We start from the raw sequence: 17,756 nt of genomic DNA on the forward strand, positions 1-17,756 counted from the left end.
AAGCAGTGGTATCAACGCAGATCGTACCCCTCTGCTGGAGAAATCCAATGTTATATATCGCATTCCTTGTGGTGGCTGTCGTAAATACTACCTCGGCAGGACCTCGAGAAAATTGGGTACAAGGATATCGGAACATGAGCGATCTACCAGGGATTTTTCTAAGATGGCATCTTCTCTTGTTTCTCACATGCGTGAGGAGCATCATAATTTCGCCTTCAATGAAGTGAGTGTAGTGGACTCCACCAATAGATCGCATCAACTCAACTACATGGAAGCCTTTCACATCAACGCTCACAACCGCGCGGGGATGTGTGTGAACCATCGGCATGAGGGCAATGACCTCAACCACATCTTCAGTGCACTCATCCCATTGGCCGCAACTTGACGTCATGTCATCTGCTCCTCGACTTAGCGTTTTCTTTTTCTTGTGCAGTTCCTTCTGACTGTGTTATGTGCATTTTCTTAATTTTCTTTTGACAAAGGTGTCACAATACAATTGTAAGTGCACCTGTGTAGTTCTTTTTGCCTTTCATTGTTGTAATTTTTTTTTTCCGTTCAAAACTGTTTGAAATTAAGTTTCAATTTTTGTGATTTTTCTCCTTATATTTTTTCTCTTATAATTTAATTATAGAGCCTGATGAAGATCATAAATTGATCGCAACGTAGCTACTTATGTAATAAATAACACCTGAGAACAGACTGCCACCGATTCTTTTCCTACATATACACCTCACAGTCGTTAATACTTCTATCAAAACATTCAGAGTTCATGGAAGTCAAGCATTTAAATTCTTTCCAAAGCGGCAACACAATTTAAAACATTTTAACTATCTTCTACACAGAGAACGGAGGATTGCGAATTTTTTGTATCCATTTGGAGGATTTTAGGAGGATATATTTTCACTCCCGAAAAAAAAAAGAAGTTTAAATGCAAAAACTTTAATCGGATTTTACTTCCAAAAGTCAAAACCACAAAAGCATTTTGTTCGTTGGAATTTTTATTTCATTCAAAAGAGCTTTCTTTGCATGTTTAAAATATTATCTGCTATAAAATAATATATGTATAAAACGAAATTATGTACAATGGGAAAATAACAGAGAATAAGCAAGAGAAGAAAATATGAATTTATCGTGATTTTTTTTTGTTTGCGACTTGCCCAATAAAGTTCTTCGCATAAAGTGAATTGTTTTATGAAGTCTGCAGTAACAATTGCAAAGCTTTCAATTTTCTCCTTTATTTGAGCTTGTCTTCCATGCATTGCTCAAGATTAAATATTTAACCCGGCATGTGCAAAAGCGACACACGTGAATAGTTTTTAATTATTCAACTTCAGTGGCTATTTAATTGAAATTGAATTTTACAATTTATATATTACCGCAAGTGGTGTGTTTTATTCATTATGAAATGCCAATTGTTTGTCCAAAAATTTAGTTCAAAGCGACTTTCGGGGAGTTTATGTAATGTACGGGTTGAAATTGGTTTAATAGGATTATGCCGAACATGACACACAGATGGTATCTTGCGCCAAACCGGCCTGACCAACTATATACAATTTTTTTGCGGTCAAAGCAATGAAAGCTTTTCTTCTTCTCCTACATATAGTAAGAATTAACATTCATTCGATAAACTTTTACACAAACAATACGAGGAAATTTTCATTTTAAATGTATTGAGTAGTCGGAACAGTCAAAACAGCCGTGTCAGAAAGTGAATAATAAATTGCGATTACTCGTAGATTGGGTATGAGTTTCACATAATCTAACAGCGAAAATTGACCCAAACTCACACCCACTTCGCGATTGAGAGCTTTTTGAATGCTTCAAACGTTGCATTTGCAGTTAGATTTTATGTCGTAATAATAGGTAAAATGAATTAAATGTCAATTTTCTCATTTTAGATAAAAAATACGTGACGTGTAGGTTAAACTAATTTTATGCTTTTAATATTTCTTGAAAATAAAAGGTGAGGTTTGTAATTGGTTTTTATGGCTTTATTTTTCTCCTTTAAATATTTATTTTTAAACTATTGGGACAATGGCTTGAAATTAAGTTTTATTTTCAAATAATTGTTTTTAAAGATTTTTTTAAACCCTTAAAGAATATTCGTAAGTTAAGCTTTTAAATAAAGTTTATTACCGTAAACACACGCCTGATGCTTTCGCAGCAAAAAGTCGCATTAAGAACGAATTTATTTCTCATTATTTTTAACGATTAAATTTTATTAACCATTATTCCATACATTTTATTGATAAACTTTTTCTTGCATTTAATACTCTAATTTTACAATTAATTGCTACAAATTATAAAGAAATAAAATTTCAGGAAAATTTCATTTTACAAATTTGCATTAAAATAAAACTATTATCGTATTTTTCAAAGCTTTCGGCTCACAGTAACTCTTTGCCAGGCACTAAAGTGAAAGAATAAAATTCTCGGAAATTTTTCCAAAGCATAATATCGTGAAAATTCCCAACATAAATCATTTTGCTTCCTTCTACACAAAAGTTGTATTGAAAGAAATATTGTATGACGCATACAGTTGATACATTCGATAAAATCTAAACTTACAGAAAAGTCGTGAATAGATCAACTGGAAGAGGAATTCACGAATTTCAAGTAAACACCCTCTGCGTGATGAAAGATCTCTCATATGATGAACTAGAGATTGTCTTCAGAAAAGTCACAAGAGTGGTCAGATTTTGTATGAGAAAAACATCACATGAATGGGACTTCAAGGTTAATAATGTGGTTGTTTGATATTATTATTTTTTCCACAATGGGTACCAATTAATTCAAAACGATTGAGAGATCAATGAGACATTTGGAGCCATTAAATTAGAGGTGGATTTAGTTAAATGTTAAAGATAAATAGATTAATGTGCTATTAATATAAACTGGATGAACGTGGTTTGGAACCAAACGTGTAGTTGCTAAGTTAATCCAATTACATATCCACAACGCGGTGAGAAATAAAAATGTCCATTATTGATTTCCTGTCAAAGTGTTGGGGGTGGAAATTGCGATGAAAACATGAAGAAGAAAAAAAATAAAAGCGAGAAAATTGATAAAAATTGGGGGAAATTCAACAATAAAAACCACAGATGTAGGAATTATTAAATAATACAAATTCAACTGGATGTAAATACAGATGCGGGAAGATATCTGCTGAAGGGGAAGAACAATGGTGCGAGAGAAGTCACTTTGGAGGAACACTCCTTTAAACACGCCGTGTGAAAAGGCAGAGCATTTGGATGGAAAAAAGAAGTCATGCCGCAGATTCTTGTGCCTTCTGGTTCTCGTGTGAGGTAACATTTTACAAATAAATGTTGCTTTTAAAGAGCATACAAGATGCAGATATACCACACCTGACTCCATAACCTTGGAGCAAAACATTTTAATATCTATTAATCCATTACTCATATACCCAACGAGGGAGCAAATTGAGAGATTTTTCTTCAGCCAATTTGTGATCTCACTCCTCAGGTTTTCAAGACAAGAACTCTTTTTTTTTTCTCTGCAAAAGCTGCTCTTTGAAATAATATCCGGGATTTTCCTCATCTAATTGTTGCTATATATACATACATACCTCGCAGTTTCTTTCTGCGCGAGTAGCAATAATCTTCCACTTCATGAAGATAATTGTCTGCATATTTTTATTGCTTTTTAATTGTTATGGCAGAGGGAAAAACGAGGTATTTTGTGCTTGGGCAATTTTTGAAGTGTTGACTTTTCCTTGTTGCTCCAATTAGAATGTTAGAAGGGTTAAGTGTCTCAAGTGCCCCATTTTGCGTCTCTAAATTTAATTTTAAGATTTATCTTTATTAAATTGCACCCAAAATGTCTTAAAAATTATCTTTATGGAAATTTTAAATAAATAAAGGAAATTTGGAGCTTTCCTTAATTTTTCCAATGACGTAAATACAGCAGATTTATATTTTTAAATAAATCGAAACCTTGATGGAAATGAGTTAAGCTTCCCATTAATTCCACTTCATTGCCTTTTTCGCAAAACTTCCCTCATTTCACACGGCTTTTAATCATTTTAGGAAGCTTGCAATTCATCACAAAATCTCCCCAAATAAAAAAAATCCATTTTAAGGTACAATTTTGGGATTTAATTTCACTTTTTTTTACCTTCCGTCATCAAGTGAAAATGCGATAGAAGTTAGAGCATGATTTCATGGTGGCTATTTGCATTGATGCTTCCCGCTATAAATTATTTATATCCAACACACAAAAACCGACCACTTTCATCGGTTTCTTTCACTCCCAAAAAACATCTTATTTGTCCATTCAATTGACCGCGAAAAAATTCACTCTGAATATCAAATTAATCGTGTCGTCCCGCTTTGAGTTCACTATCACGAAAAACATTTTAGCAGTGTCGTCGTAAAAAGTGAAAAAGACCCATCATGGATGATGCTGTGTGATGGTGATATTTATGGCGCCGTGGAGTGAAGATTCTCTCTTTCACTATAGAGTATAAATCAATAAATTTCATTAACTTCCATTCAATCATCGTAATAGTTTAGCCAAAGCTCGGGGCATTTGCAGTTTTCAGGAAATTGCAGAGAGGAGGAAACAAAAGGCGGGAACTTTTTTTTTCAGAGAAAGACCTTAACACTTCCATCGCCAATTAATGCAGTAAAAATACCAAATATGCACTTTGACAATGATTGTGTGTCCTACATTCGGGTGCGCTCTTGCCCCCGTATTCAGTGCTAAACAATTGGACCAAATTGAAATGCATCGCGGAATGAGAAACGACGATTTAAAGCTCCTCATCCATGCCAGATGCGTGGCCCCATTTCGTTCATGAACGTACACTGTGTGTCAGTGGGGGACCCCCTGGGGGAGGTGGAGTTTAGTGGCCCCAATTGAGGGCCCCGCGGGGCAACCTCTTGATTGGCACCAACAGGAAGGTTGATTTTTATGCAACTTGCGGGCGCGGTGTTGTGATCCATTTCCACTACTGTCCAATAAATCATACATTTATACAAAGTCCCTTTCGTAAATATGGAATGAGAAATTGCTGTAATACACAAGACTTCCAAAGCAGCAAAAAGAACTTCCAAATGATGGTAAAGTAGAGATAAAATTGAAAGCATACTTTTGCTCATCTTGCGAGATGATTTATCATTCTGTGTACGAAATTAGAAATGATTTTTCATCGCAATGCAATCTTTCAAGGAGTTTTTTTATTGATAGAAATTCATTTTTGGAGCGTGAGATAATTTTTTTCATTGGGCAGTATTATTTGTTTTGAAATTCAATACTGTGTAACAAAAATATTTTTGTTTATTATTGGTAGGGGAGAGCGGGGTTAAAAAAGTCACTTAAGGGTTTAGAAAAAGCTCAAAATATCATATTTCCCAAATGCGTAAAGCGAAATGTTTAGCTCATTTCTTTAGGAAATTTACTGCCCTACAACTCTTTCTCAGATCATTTTGTTCTATCTAGCTAGGAAATATGATATTTTAGGCTTTTTCTAAACCCTTAAGTGACTTTATTAGCCCCGCCCTCCCCTAGGTATTTGTGAATTTTTTTTAATAAACTTTGAGTATTTCTAATGTTTAACGGTTATTCTAATATTTGAAAATTTTTTGAATGTTAAAAAAAAGTATTTTTTATGATTTTTTTGCTTAAAAATAATTTCTTTTTATCTCCGAACTTTTAGGAATTTTTAGCATATCGATACAGGCAAAAGTGAAGACTGAAGACTCCTTTCAAAACTTCTCTACCTAATTTCAATGTATAAAACGATAGAATAGATTATTAATTAGGATTCTGTTCGTCTATTCCCCTACTTCAGGAATCCTAAAGCTCTCTATGAACGCAGAGCTTTTCTTTAAATTGAAAATTAAGGACCTTGTTTTCTTCAAGGCCTAATTTGAGAGTCATCTATAGCATTTTACATTGAATTAAGGTTAATAAACATTGAATTGAGAGATGAGAACAATTCCAAGAAAACTAAAAATATATTGAAATAAGATGAGATAAGATTGAAAAAATTTCATCTTATCTCTCTTTCTTTTCAGATATTTTCCAAGAATAGATTTTCCTAGAATTTTTAGATAAATAATTTCATAACAATAACAAGGAATAACAAAATAATTTGATCAACTACACCCACTACACCCAAAATGAAAAATCTGAAAAATATTTCCTTTATACGTAAATTCCATTTTAATAAAAAAAATCCCTAATGCTCAACCGCTGGTAATTTATCCAAATTCCTTTTCCCAACATTTGTTTACTTATTTCCCAGGAAATTAGTCTTTGATTTAGATGCAAAAATCTTGGGAAAGTCCCCCATACCCTAAAGGAACTTTCCCTTTGAATCTTCTCGTTTTTCTTGTCAATCAATCCCAATTTATTGGCAATTCGCAAAAGGTCGTAAATCTCTCAATTGGATCACAAAGTCTCCCCCAAAAAACCTCCATCAAATTTTAATTTCCTTTGACAATAAATATCTGTCTGATTTATTTCCTGACCAAAAAACCCCAAATGGGTTAAAAGAGCATAAATAAGTACCTTTATATTCTTGCCTTGAATCAAATAAATGGCGATGAAGAAATTATGTATGAAAAATGGGCGGGTTCTTGCAAAAAAAAATTACTTTATTCTCTCACTTGCTTGTTAATTAAATCTCATTGTTAGTACGGACATAAGAAGCGAATTCTTTTGCGTCCGCAAGTACCATATTCAGGTGGTGGTCATACGCGAGGGCAGGAAGTGAACAGATGCCAAAATTGGGTATGAGAAAGAGAGCAAGTTGGTGTGGTCACTGTTTTTGGAGTTCAATGAAAGTGAATCGTATAACTCTCGCTTTCATGTTTGGGCTTCTGCATCATTTTTTTTCATAAAACATTTATGTACCTGTGTTTGTGTAAGAGGTGAAGCACCAAGAAGAGAGAAGTGCGAGTAAAATGGGTGGGAAAAAGGCCCAGGTATAAAATGTCACATTAAAGAAAAATAAAAGCAAAAACTTGAGTATTAATCATGGAAGAACATGCGTTGGGTTTGCTACAGTGCGTAGCTCTTATGAAATATTCACCTTTTACCCGCGTGTAGATCCTAATTATAGGGGCGCCTGTTTTTGTCCAGGAACTTCCGCTATCAAGATGAGAAAGTTTATTTTTGGACAGACGAGCTAATATATTTTATCCAAATGGCTCTTTTTTGTGCTCCGTTGCAATGTTAATGGATCAAGTTCATAAGTTTATGCGAAAATCGATATTTTGTAGGCTAGAAGGTCACATAGGTTTTTCACTGTTTAATGGTTATTTTCATCGAAATCAATTGCAATAAAATACATTGAGTTTATTAAATTTATTGTTCTGTTTACATTGTGGTTAACGAGGCTTATGGATTCTTTTTTGCCAGCTTAAGGAAATATTTCCAACGTGTTGTGTTTATTGCTCAAGAGCACATGGGTTAAGAACCCTATTAGCTAGAATATTTATGTGTCTGTGTACAGAAAATTGTGATACTTGCACATCCAAGCATACATTTGGTGTGTTAATAAAACTATTATTTAAAAAATACGTGTTTCCATTATCAATAAATTTAAGAAGATTTTATTTTTTTGCTGGAAAAAAATGAATAAAAAATTCAAAGAACCTTGAAAATAAAGTTCTTTATCTTGAGATTATTTTCCAGCAACCCACTGCAGGTGTCTTAAAAGCATAAAAATACCTCCCCAGCATGAAAATTTATTTTATCCACAAACCATCCTATATCAAAAAATTACCGGTTAATGGAAAGATTTCACGTTTCATCAATAAATAAATTGTCCGTAATTATCAGCAGCGGTTCGGGAGAAAATTTAATTACAACTTATCATTTTCATGCTCAAGTTTAACTCAAGTTTAACGTTCAATTTGTCAGCGTGGTATGAGCATTAATGGCAACAATGACAGTGTTATTTCTAAAACAAACCCACGAGACTTTCACTGTTGGGCGTAAAAATTCAAGTCTCGAGCGTCATACTGATGAGTTAAAACGTCGCTTATTTAACAAATGTGACGAAATTTAATTTTATGTATGAAACAATTATTTCCGAGACAGTGAACTTAAGAATAGGTTAAACACTTAAAAGTTTAAAGCACATACACATGGCTCTTTGACTCCCCTAAGAATGATGGGCATAATTAATCTTCAAGACATTTAACTCAATTCATATGATGCGATTTAATTAATTGGATGCATGTGCAATTTGGTGCGCCCCATAAAGTATATCTTCCAATGAAATTGATTTACGAGAATTGCACAAACGAGAAGATTTCGAACCATTTTGAGCCTTGGGCAGCTCAAAGGAAATTTACTTTGTTTGTGCAAATGAGGGGTAGAAGAAATGAATACACTGAGCAACAATTTTTTGGCCTTTAATTTATAGTAAGAAAGCTTACAAAATATTTAGAACTTTTAAATTTCTCTTGGACGATATATTCTGAATAGTTTGTTAATAGATTTGTGTCAAATGATGGTTAAATAATAATAATTTTTGATATTTTCTCTCTATTTAATATTTTCTATGACATTTGGGGACTGTTTGCCTGTTTCTTCAGGTCTATAAATTTTAAGAAGGATTTTTTAAAGTTTTTTTAAAATAAGTTTTAGTTAAATAATCTGATAATCTGTAAGGTTCAATTCAATTGCATTTATAAATCATTCCGGTTCTTATTGAATATTTTACGAGTTTTTGCAGAATTTTTCTTTAATGTCAATGGCTTCCATTAATGATTTAAGAGCCTCAAAATGAATAGACTCCTCAATATTTCTAGCCTGTTTAGAACTTCATAAATTTCAATACTAAAAATTCAAAGGCATTTTTCAGACTCAACACAAAAGGGAAAAAACAAAAATTCTTCTGCCCAGTGTTATTGGAAGGAGACGCAGCAAAAAGAAGAAACCTTCATTTCCACTGAACAAATCAATAAAATGTGATTGAATGCTAATAGGAAATTAATTTGTCACTTTTTTTTTATTCACTCTCTGTAATACGAAGCGCATGTTGAGAAAATTGCAGACAGAGCGTTGTGTATATAAATTAAAAGGCTCTTAATGATAATTTATGCGGGAAATTGGATCTTAAAGTGGTGAAAAGTGAAGGAAAAGGTCACATCTCTGAGGTCTCTCACCGTCTCGCACAGCATAGAGCGACATTGTTAGCGCAATCAATGCAAATTTGAATTATTTCACGATTTTCCTCTCAGTTTCTCCATCTTTTATTTTTCCACAATAGATGGAATCTCCCCCATTTTATGTGATCTCTGGCGTTTTTGCATTTAATGTGAGCTAAAAAATGCAATTTGGAGAGAGAGCAAAAGTACCCCACGGTACATTACCCAGAGCCACACAATTTGATTAATAGATCATCAATCTGGAGCATTTCTTGCAATTTAAACCCAACTCTTTTGCCGGCATTTTAACTCCACACACGCCGTGGTTTTATTTTAAATCGAATGCCAAATAGCTCTCATGAGCCGGTTAATACGAGAAAATTATATCATTAGCGTGGAGTCAAAAATGAGGCCATATTAGTGTCAATTTTATTCAAACCAATTTCAAACATACATAAGCCCTCCCCCCGCCTCCAGTACACGCCAACAAACCAACAAACAATGGCTTTCTTTGAGCCCCCACGCGTGATTTATTGAAATTAAAACCGAAATATTGCAGAATTTTTTGGCAAAGTGACCGCCAATTTGGTGAGCAAGACAATGGAGAGTGAAAGGGTTCAGTGTACACCTCAACTTGGTTGTTGTATAACACAGCACCACGTCGAAAAGCGATTTTTGATTGAGCCCATTCGACAAGTATTGGCCCCAGGCTATTTACGGGGGCTTTTAAAGGTTTACACCGGACTTATGTTAATTCAGTTAATTTGCTAAGAAAGATTGGTGCAAAATGTTCTCTTTTCAGAAAAATCACTTTCGCTTTTGAATGTGTAGGTATATAAAGTGTTGATTTGGTCATTTTTTTAATGAACTTTAATTTACTTCTTGCCTAGAAAAAGAAGCAAAACGTGTCGTATTTCATTTGCATAAAATTTTGAAATGTATAATTAAATGGAGTAGAAAAAAATCAAGACATTGCTGGATTTGAATTCAAGGAGTAGCATTGAACTAAATGTAAACTTAGATATGATTTTTTGAAATATCCTTAACACTTAAATCAATTACAAGTTTTTTTGTAAAATAGTTAAGTCTTAGAAAGTACAATAGTTTAGAAATTCAGGGGATTCGTGAAAGAATTTACGTTTCGCAAAATAAAAGCGAATATATTAGCGGAATTCATTGATCAATACGAAGTGAAATTCTCGGAAATTTCCGCATAATCATTAGAATTGCGGAATTCGTAAAGAGAATAATTAATTTGATAAATACTTTGGTGAAGTATTAAAATAATTAACACATTCGGGCTTATTAGACGCTTCACAAAAAGTGTAGAAATAAAAAATAATTTCATAAAAAATACATTTAATAAAAGAAAATTAATTTGAGAAGCTTAAAAATTCAAACGGTATGAAAAATTTGAAAATGCACAAAATATTAAAAATTGAGATATGTATATTTCCCAATATTTTTTTTATTGTTTGTAATAAAAATTTTCAGTAGTAAGTGTAAAATAATGTCAGTTGAATGACAATTTAATACGGTTTTGTTTGATTTTTATACCTTGCACCTAATTCTTGTTTTAATAAAAAATTGCTCTTGAAGACTTTTTTTTTTTAATTTGTTTTCTGAACTCTATGAGCAGAAGATTTATGTTTCTCTAAAATGTCTAAAATGCATTTTATTACCCTATTCACCCTATTTCGCGTAAATTTAATTCATGGAATCTGTGAAACTTAGAAATTTTCTTTACAAAAAAAAGAGTAATTCTTTAAGAAATATAAAGAAATAAAATTAAATATTAAAGTTTAATGTGATATTTTATTTAATTTTAATCATTTTTTGCATGTTTTAAATTGAGTTGTACTACACAGTAAGTAGAGCCCAATCTAATCTAAAACTTTTAATCAAAAGTAATTTTTTACCTAAATTTAGAAAACTCCATTATTCACATAGTTTCACAGGTATTCATTTTCAAAATTCAACCTTCTAATTAACAAATTAAAATTACGACCCAAAATTGCAAAAAAAAAACCCATTCCTCCTGTTATATATTGGAATTCATAAGCAAAAGCGGAAAACTCTCTATCACGGTCTATGAGCAGTTCTATTTGGTCAGTCATTAACTGAATTAAATAAAACAAAACAAAAATCTCTTCCAAATCTCTCTGAAGAAAGTAAAATTATTTATTTGACTATTCTGGAAATATTCCAAGAAAAAAAACTCGTGATTAAGATTGATTTTTGTGGGAAATAAAGAAATCCTAGCAATGACCTTAAGTGTGCGTTTCAATGCCATTTTTATGCTCTACTTCACGATATGCTGTAAACGTGAAGTTTTAGCATTAAAAAATAGGTAATATGTGAAAAGTGTTATTGCACTTTGTTTCCCGCATAAATATCAAAATTTTATTTTGAACTTTCACAGCGCATGAATGTTTCGGGAAATCCCTTTCGTGACTCATCCGTTCACAAGGATATTTTCCGTTTGTTTTTCTTTTCATTTGAGCAATTTCTTGTCACCCTTTTAATTTTCTTTTAATAATTAGGAAATTGTAGAAAATAGAATTTTTACACCTTTTCCCATCTTTTCTTTGTAATTAAATAAAGAGGTATATTTTCTTAGGATATTTTCCTAGAAATTGAGGTAATTAAAAAAGGATTCATAACCAAACTTTTCCTCGAAACTTCTTGTTTATTTTCTTTTCTAGGGGCAATTGGGGTAAGCAGAGTGAAAATTTAGTAATTTTAGACTAACCTCATGAGCTTTTGGATGGTGATGGGAGCACTGATGATGCAGAAGGTATCCATTTGTGAAGTGAAAGAGGGCAAAAGGTAAACAAACACTGATAATTAATTTTCCCAACATTGTCCCATCGAATGTTGTCATTTTCTCAATTTAATATAAACACTGCACGTCTCTTTTGCACTTTCCCATCAATTTAGGGCCAATTTGGTGGACACAGAGGTGAAAATTTGCCTAATTGTGCCTCCTCTAGAACGTACACAAGAGTTGTACAACCTTCTTCATTGCTAACAACTTCACAACTAACTTTTCATTCACGATACCAACGATGCTGGAGTTCGGTTGAAAAGTTAAATTCGTATTTTTACGATTTTTGACAGCCGAATCGGTTATTGACATTACTTTTTGACACCTGTCAAAATTGGAGTTTGGCGCGCTTTTTCTACATCGCACGCACACATAGTCAGCAAAATACAACAGCTGGTGCAGCTGATTTGGAGCTTGGAGAGCTGAATCAGGTAAATTAAAAACCATAAATTATATACATCTCTGCATATTTCTTTATTCGTTTCCCGTTGGAATGACACGTAATCTCTTTTTTATGCTTACACGACGACTTGATAAAATGAAAGGTATAAGAAAAAACCAATGAGTGCCAATAGAAATCCATTTTGTTCGTTATTTTTTTGTTCACACCAAGAATAAGACGAATAAAACTTAAGAAATTCATCTAGAAATGCGTTTAAAGCGTCAGACTCATGCAGTTAGGCCCTCCTTTACACAAACATCAGGTGCAGGACCTCGTCCTGCAACGATTTTGCAAACCTCCTTGAGGAGATTCTTCAGGATGAGAGCTTGCTTGTATTGACCCCCATCAAGGGTAACGGTGGGGACAAATTCCATTCGCGGCCTCAGGGCATGTGTCTTCTCCCCGTGCAATTTGAGAAGTTCCGCTCCATGGGGCCCGCTATAGCACTTCTGAATCTTATCCGAAACCTCCACATTGTTCTCCTTGACGCACTGCAGAGAAAACAACACAATTGTGTAATCTTATCGGAAAACTCTTAATGAAATGATAAACTTACTCGGTGGAAAGCGTCCTTGGGCACGATATTATCTCTAATCATACACGTCACCATTTTGAGACGTAGATCTGGATCTCCAATCACGTCGATAGTACATGCATGGATGATATTGGCTTCACATTCAATCTGTCCATGTTGACAATTGAAATCAAGTGAACCATCAGGCTTTACTTCGGTCTACAAAGACAATTTCCTTTAACTTCTAATCCTCTTACAACACCCCCTTATCCTCTGAAAATACTCACGGTAGCCTTTCCGTAGGGAATAAAATCAATATCTATAAGCTGGGGAGCTATATCATGTGTCGTCTTTAGCTGCTTAATTACAAAATGTTTAGAATCTGGGCAGAGAGCTTCGTAGTAGACACCTACAACAACGGGGACACCTGAGGGCTTTATCACAATCTCCTCCTGTGGAAAAAAAGAGATGAGATGATGTAGCATTATTGCCGGAAGCGGTGTTATTGCGATGTTGTTACCACTTCGATGGCTCGATTTTCTAGAAATTGCTTTATCAGCAACCAAAATATCACTATGCACGCAATTATGACCAGCACGCGTATCCTCGTGATTCCCGATAGATGCATTTTGGTGCACTGACTTATGTGGGACGTGATAAATAAGTAATTAAGATATTTGTTTATGCATTCTGTTCCTCTGACAATGAACCGGAGAAATCCACCCACTGAAATGTTTGGTTATGGTATCTGCGATGTTATTCGTTTGTGGTCTGGTGGGGGAAGCTGGGGAAACTCAAGGTTTAATGTGAGGTTAGGTGAAAGTTGGAGAGCTGATTTTAAGTCTTTTGTAACGAAATTCTTATAATTTAATGCCTTTTCATTTCAGCCTCTTGGAATAGAGCCTTGAATCCTCTGAATCAGTGCATAAGGAAGCATAAGGATTAACCCGTTTGTGGTTATGTTTATGTAAGTATGATAATTCTGATTAATCTATTTTCTTCAGAATAAGAACTCTTGAATTTGTTTAGTTTTCAGATTTATTCCTGAGCGAAGGTACAGTTCCTGCCTAAATCATCAATTAAACCTTCTATCTCCAAACTACTAATTCATCTAATAAGAAAAAAAGACTCGAGTAGGGTTGAAAGCTCTGGGAAAACTTTAGTTTTAATAATAAGAAAGATGATATTAATTCATCCAACTAATAATAAGTAAAAACTGGTTAATATACCATAAAATCAGCGATGGATAAATCGTCCTGGAACACTCTTCCTTTGGTTCTGCCGGTCCTTCATATTTCAGCGTAATAATTAAAAACAAATCAAGTGCGCAGCAACAGCTAACACGATATATTTCCACCGAATTCTTTTACAACGATTCCCGTTCGAATAAATATGATAATTTATGGCGGACCATGTCCTCTATTTGGCTTTGCCTTGGGCAGCAACACTCTCCATGGCCTTCCGGACTGTCTCTTCATCCCCGAGGAATTTCATCGACACCACAGGCTTCAGATTATCATCGAGTTCGTACACGAAGGGGATACCAGTTGGAAGATTAAGTTCCATGATAGCTGCATCGCTCATATCTACAAGAAACAAAAAGCTGGAGTTTGAAAAGCCTGGAATATTTGTAAGGGGAGGATGACTCACTGTCTAGATGCTTCACAATGCCGCGCAAGCTGTTTCCATGGGCAGCAATGATGATCTTCTTACCCTCCTTCATCTGTGGAACAATTGTGCTATTCCAGTATGGGAGGGTTCGTTCAATGGTGAGCTTCAGTGATTCAAACATCGGGAATTCTCCGGGTTTTGGATCACCAGCATAGCGAGGATCCTTGACGATCTTGTCGTAGTATGCATGATCGGGCTCCATTGGCGGTGGGGGAACGTCAAAGCTACGGCGCCAGATCTGCACCTGTTGCTCACCGTATTTAGCTGCAGTTTCAGCCTTATTGAGCCCCGTGAGACCACCGTAGTGGCGCTCATTGAGACGCCAGGTCTTCTCAATGGGGATACCCGTCTGACCGCTTTCCTGCAGAATTGACGCCAAGGTGACTTGAGCACGTGTCAGGAGGGACGTATGGGCAACATCGAATGTCAATCCAGCTTCCTTGATGGCCTTCCCAGCAGCTTTCGCCTCATCCTTTCCCTTGTCACTGAGATCAGCATCGAACCAGCCACAGAAGAGATTCTTCTGATTCCACTCTGACTCACCATGGCGCACCATCACAATCTTGTACTTCCCGGCCATTCTGGAGACACTTCTCACTGCCCGAATTGTTGAGAAAGGATTGACTCTGGGAATGCCGGAATTTCAAGCAAATTTTTCCGTCAGTAATGACCTATGACGTCACACAAGGTCGCAAGACTCTACTGGGAAAACTTGGAAATAGAAATCACAACAAATTTTTTTAGCAGTGTACTGAAATTTATAATAAAAGAATTTTAAAGATTTTAATTTAAGTGTTTCAATTAAGTTTTAATTCTTTTTAGAATATTTTTACTTATGTGTAAAAAAAAGTTAAGATACTAAATATTTGAATAAAGGGAATTTTTAGAATTATTTTGAGAATAACGGTTTAATAACGGCTAGTTTGGGATTTTGTACTAACCTCGTTGAAGTTTCCACAAACTTTCCATATAACCATTCCACATTTACCTTGCCGGAAAGCCTGAAAATGCTGGAAATCACAACTCACTGGCATCTCCTGGATGGCAATCTGCAAGATGTGATAAATATTGCTTATCTGGACGGGAAGACCACAGAGTACTGAAGAAGAAAGCAATTTCCTGACACCCTAATGAATCAATCTCGTGATTTCTTTCTAGACTTCCGGAATTCCCAACAGACATCGTGGATGAGGCTCGTACAATTGTCCTGGAACGTGCTGGAGATGAGGATCAGTGTAGTCTCAACATTCGCTGTGTAAATGATCTCATTGTCTCCATCAGCTTTGCTGTTTCGTACTGCAAAAGAGCTGAGATCTTCACGGGGATTTCCTCAGTGTACCGGGAAACAATCACTGGGGCAGTTTACAGTGAGATCAACGAGCTGGATGTTTACAGATATGATATACGGTTCGATAAAGGAGAGTCCTTGGTCACAATTAAAGTAAATTCTGGGATTTCTTGACTAGTTATTCAGAAAATTTTAATTCTGGGTTATTTTTGCAGCTCATTCCTCAAGACAGTACCATTGTAATCTTCGGGATCTTCATCAATGCTGTGGAACGCCTGAAGAATACCATGAATCCTCCAACAATGATGGATTTCTCAGGAGTGGAGAACCTACTGAAAGGAACTGGAATAGAACTATCGGAAAATGCCCTGAAATGCAAAGATTTCCTCCAGAAAGCCATGGGAGGCGCTGGAAAAATGATTCCCGGAGCTTTTCCTGAAAGTTTCCCTTCAGGCTCAGCACAGACGACGACACAGCCAAAAGAAGATCTCAAAAGCTTTCTCGACCAGAGATTGCAGCAAATGGAAGAGAAGCTGACCAGGAGGATTGACGAGCGACTAAATGAGATGGAGAAGCGTCAAAATGAAAAACTAACAGAGATTCTCAAACAAATTCAATGCCTTCAGGTGGAGAAATAAATTTAAGATTACAGTTTTTTGTTGTAAAATTATTCTATGGTCGTTTGGTTGTGCCTCAGGCTTCCTTGGTGTCTGTACTCTCATCCTTCCGCTTCCCAGAATCTGGATCCCATGCGTGTAGTTGCTTCCGCCATTGCTTTATCAATCCATCCCACGCTCGACGGCTGTACTTGATATTCTTCCTTGGCGTATTGGGATCCGTGGCTTTGCGTTCCTCCCTTGGCACTTGATTGACATAGTTATCATACCCAATGGTATTCTTCCCGAAGTCAATTTGCTTCTGACGTCGCATCAGTACATCCGGATCAGTCTCAAATTCCTTCGTTTTGGCACTTCCGGAATTGTTTGTACTTCCGGAGCTGGTGCTCGATGAACGAACACGCTGTTCCTTCATTCGCTTTGTTTCACTCTCCCCAGATTCCTCTGACACGGATTCCCCGGATAAACGCCTCTTGAACGGCGTCCGGATCTTTTCTTCCTTGACGAGTTTCTCGAATTTCTCCTCATTCTTCCGCTCAATGAAGTCAATTTCAATATCTCGCACCTCTTCGGGGAGATCTTGTGATTCCCCATCAATGTCCAGAATGTCCTCATCGGGACATTCAGCCGTGGCAGCAGCTTCTTTTGTGTCATCCAAAATTTCTCCCTCCTCCACAGTTCGTTCTGCATTCAATGATGCATTCATTGCATTCTCCTCCTCCTCAAACATCTCAACCCACGATTTCTCCAGCAGGGCCTTCTTTCGCTCCTTTGCCCCCGGAGACAGGGATTCCCACGAGGCTGAATCCAGAGACATGTCCTCTGTTTGCATTTTGTCAAAATAAATAAAAACTTTCCAATCAATCCACGGACGTTGCGTGGATTCGCGGAATGGACAGAAGCACCAAAACGTTTAATTGTACGTCAGATTTGTTGGAAAATCAGGAAAATCCTTCCCCGGATGACACAGACAACACACAAAGTGCAAGGATTGCAACTGTAAACAAACTCTCGCGCCAAATTGACCTTCTTCGCGGGTTTGGGCTCACGGCGAAATTCGATGTTTTGTGAAATTCACAGAAAACTGTCATGGCGTTGATTTTTTTAACGGAAAAAGTATTTTAAGAAGAAAATTGTGAAATAAAAACTACATAATCAATGCTTTAAAATGTGTTTTAATTGAGGAGCATGAACTGACGCTGATTGAGGAAGGAAAATTCAATAATTACCCATTCGTTTGTTGCGGAAAAAGTGAAAATAATGCGACATTTT

The 17,756-nt window shown here is 35.6% G+C and overlaps 4 protein-coding genes and 1 long non-coding RNA gene across 6 annotated transcripts in view; 2 read left to right on the forward strand and 3 right to left on the reverse strand.

Annotated features, from left to right (window-relative positions):
* LOC129787234 (leishmanolysin-like peptidase) overlaps window positions 1-12,174 on the reverse strand; it is a 50,214-nt gene extending 38,040 nt beyond the window's left edge. For both annotated transcript variants that reach the window (XM_055822641.1, XM_055822640.1), the window contains exon 1: window positions 11,878-12,174. In XM_055822641.1, coding sequence (XP_055678616.1) covers window positions 11,878-12,009 — 132 coding nt within the window. In that variant the 5' untranslated portion in view covers window positions 12,010-12,174. The remainder of the gene's footprint in view (window positions 1-11,877) is intronic.
* Window positions 12,175-12,402: 228 nt separating this feature from the next.
* Window positions 12,403-13,639, reverse strand: LOC129787239 (gamma-interferon-inducible lysosomal thiol reductase-like). Its single transcript, XM_055822648.1, has 4 exons — window positions 13,429-13,639; window positions 13,196-13,360; window positions 12,951-13,127; window positions 12,403-12,885 (listed from the first exon to the last, which is right to left on the reverse strand). Exons 1-4 carry the CDS (start codon window positions 13,534-13,536, stop codon window positions 12,622-12,624), a joined length of 714 nt encoding a protein of 237 aa, XP_055678623.1. The 5' UTR covers window positions 13,537-13,639; the 3' UTR covers window positions 12,403-12,621.
* Window positions 13,610-15,363, forward strand: LOC129787240 (uncharacterized). The gene is made up of 3 exons (XR_008750206.1): window positions 13,610-13,719; window positions 13,796-13,875; window positions 13,938-15,363. It is a non-coding gene; the product is annotated as an uncharacterized LOC129787240 (long non-coding RNA).
* A 170-nt stretch (window positions 15,364-15,533) lies between these two features.
* LOC129787237 (uncharacterized) lies at window positions 15,534-16,521 on the forward strand. The gene is made up of 3 exons (XM_055822646.1): window positions 15,534-15,675; window positions 15,738-16,020; window positions 16,083-16,521. The coding sequence occupies exons 1-3, from the start codon at window positions 15,587-15,589 to the stop codon at window positions 16,503-16,505; spliced, it is 795 nt and encodes a 264-aa protein (XP_055678621.1). The 5' UTR covers window positions 15,534-15,586; the 3' UTR covers window positions 16,506-16,521.
* On the reverse strand, window positions 16,464-17,512 carry LOC129787238 (histone RNA hairpin-binding protein-like). The gene has a single exon (XM_055822647.1). The coding sequence runs from the start codon at window positions 17,314-17,316 to the stop codon at window positions 16,561-16,563; it is 756 nt and encodes a 251-aa protein (XP_055678622.1). The 5' UTR covers window positions 17,317-17,512; the 3' UTR covers window positions 16,464-16,560.
* Window positions 17,513-17,756: the final 244 nt, after the last annotated feature.

This window comes from Lutzomyia longipalpis, chromosome 1 (genome assembly GCF_024334085.1).
Source record: "Lutzomyia longipalpis isolate SR_M1_2022 chromosome 1, ASM2433408v1".
Taxonomy (NCBI): domain Eukaryota; kingdom Metazoa; phylum Arthropoda; class Insecta; order Diptera; family Psychodidae; genus Lutzomyia; species Lutzomyia longipalpis.

Bases quoted from the DNA above. Each gene is read 5' to 3' on its own strand.
- LOC129787239 (XM_055822648.1), bottom strand. From the start codon at position 13,536: ATGCATCTATCGGGAATCACGAGGATACGCGTGCTGGTCATAATTGCG. The intron at 13,361-13,428 runs GTAACAACATCG...TTTTTTCCACAG, and splicing joins AAAATCGAGCCATCGAAGTG to GAGGAGATTGTGATAAAGCC. The intron at 12,886-12,950 runs GTAAGTTTATCA...TTTTCTCTGCAG, and splicing joins CCAAGGACGCTTTCCACCGA to TGCGTCAAGGAGAACAATGT.
- LOC129787237 (XM_055822646.1), top strand. From the start codon at position 15,587: ATGCTGGAAATCACAACTCACTGGCATCTCCTGGATGGCAATCTGCAA. The intron at 15,676-15,737 runs GTACTGAAGAAG...ATTTCTTTCTAG, and splicing joins CTGGACGGGAAGACCACAGA to ACTTCCGGAATTCCCAACAG. The intron at 16,021-16,082 runs GTAAATTCTGGG...TTATTTTTGCAG, and splicing joins AGTCCTTGGTCACAATTAAA to CTCATTCCTCAAGACAGTAC.
- LOC129787238 (XM_055822647.1), bottom strand. From the start codon at position 17,316: ATGCAAACAGAGGACATGTCTCTGGATTCAGCCTCGTGGGAATCCCTG.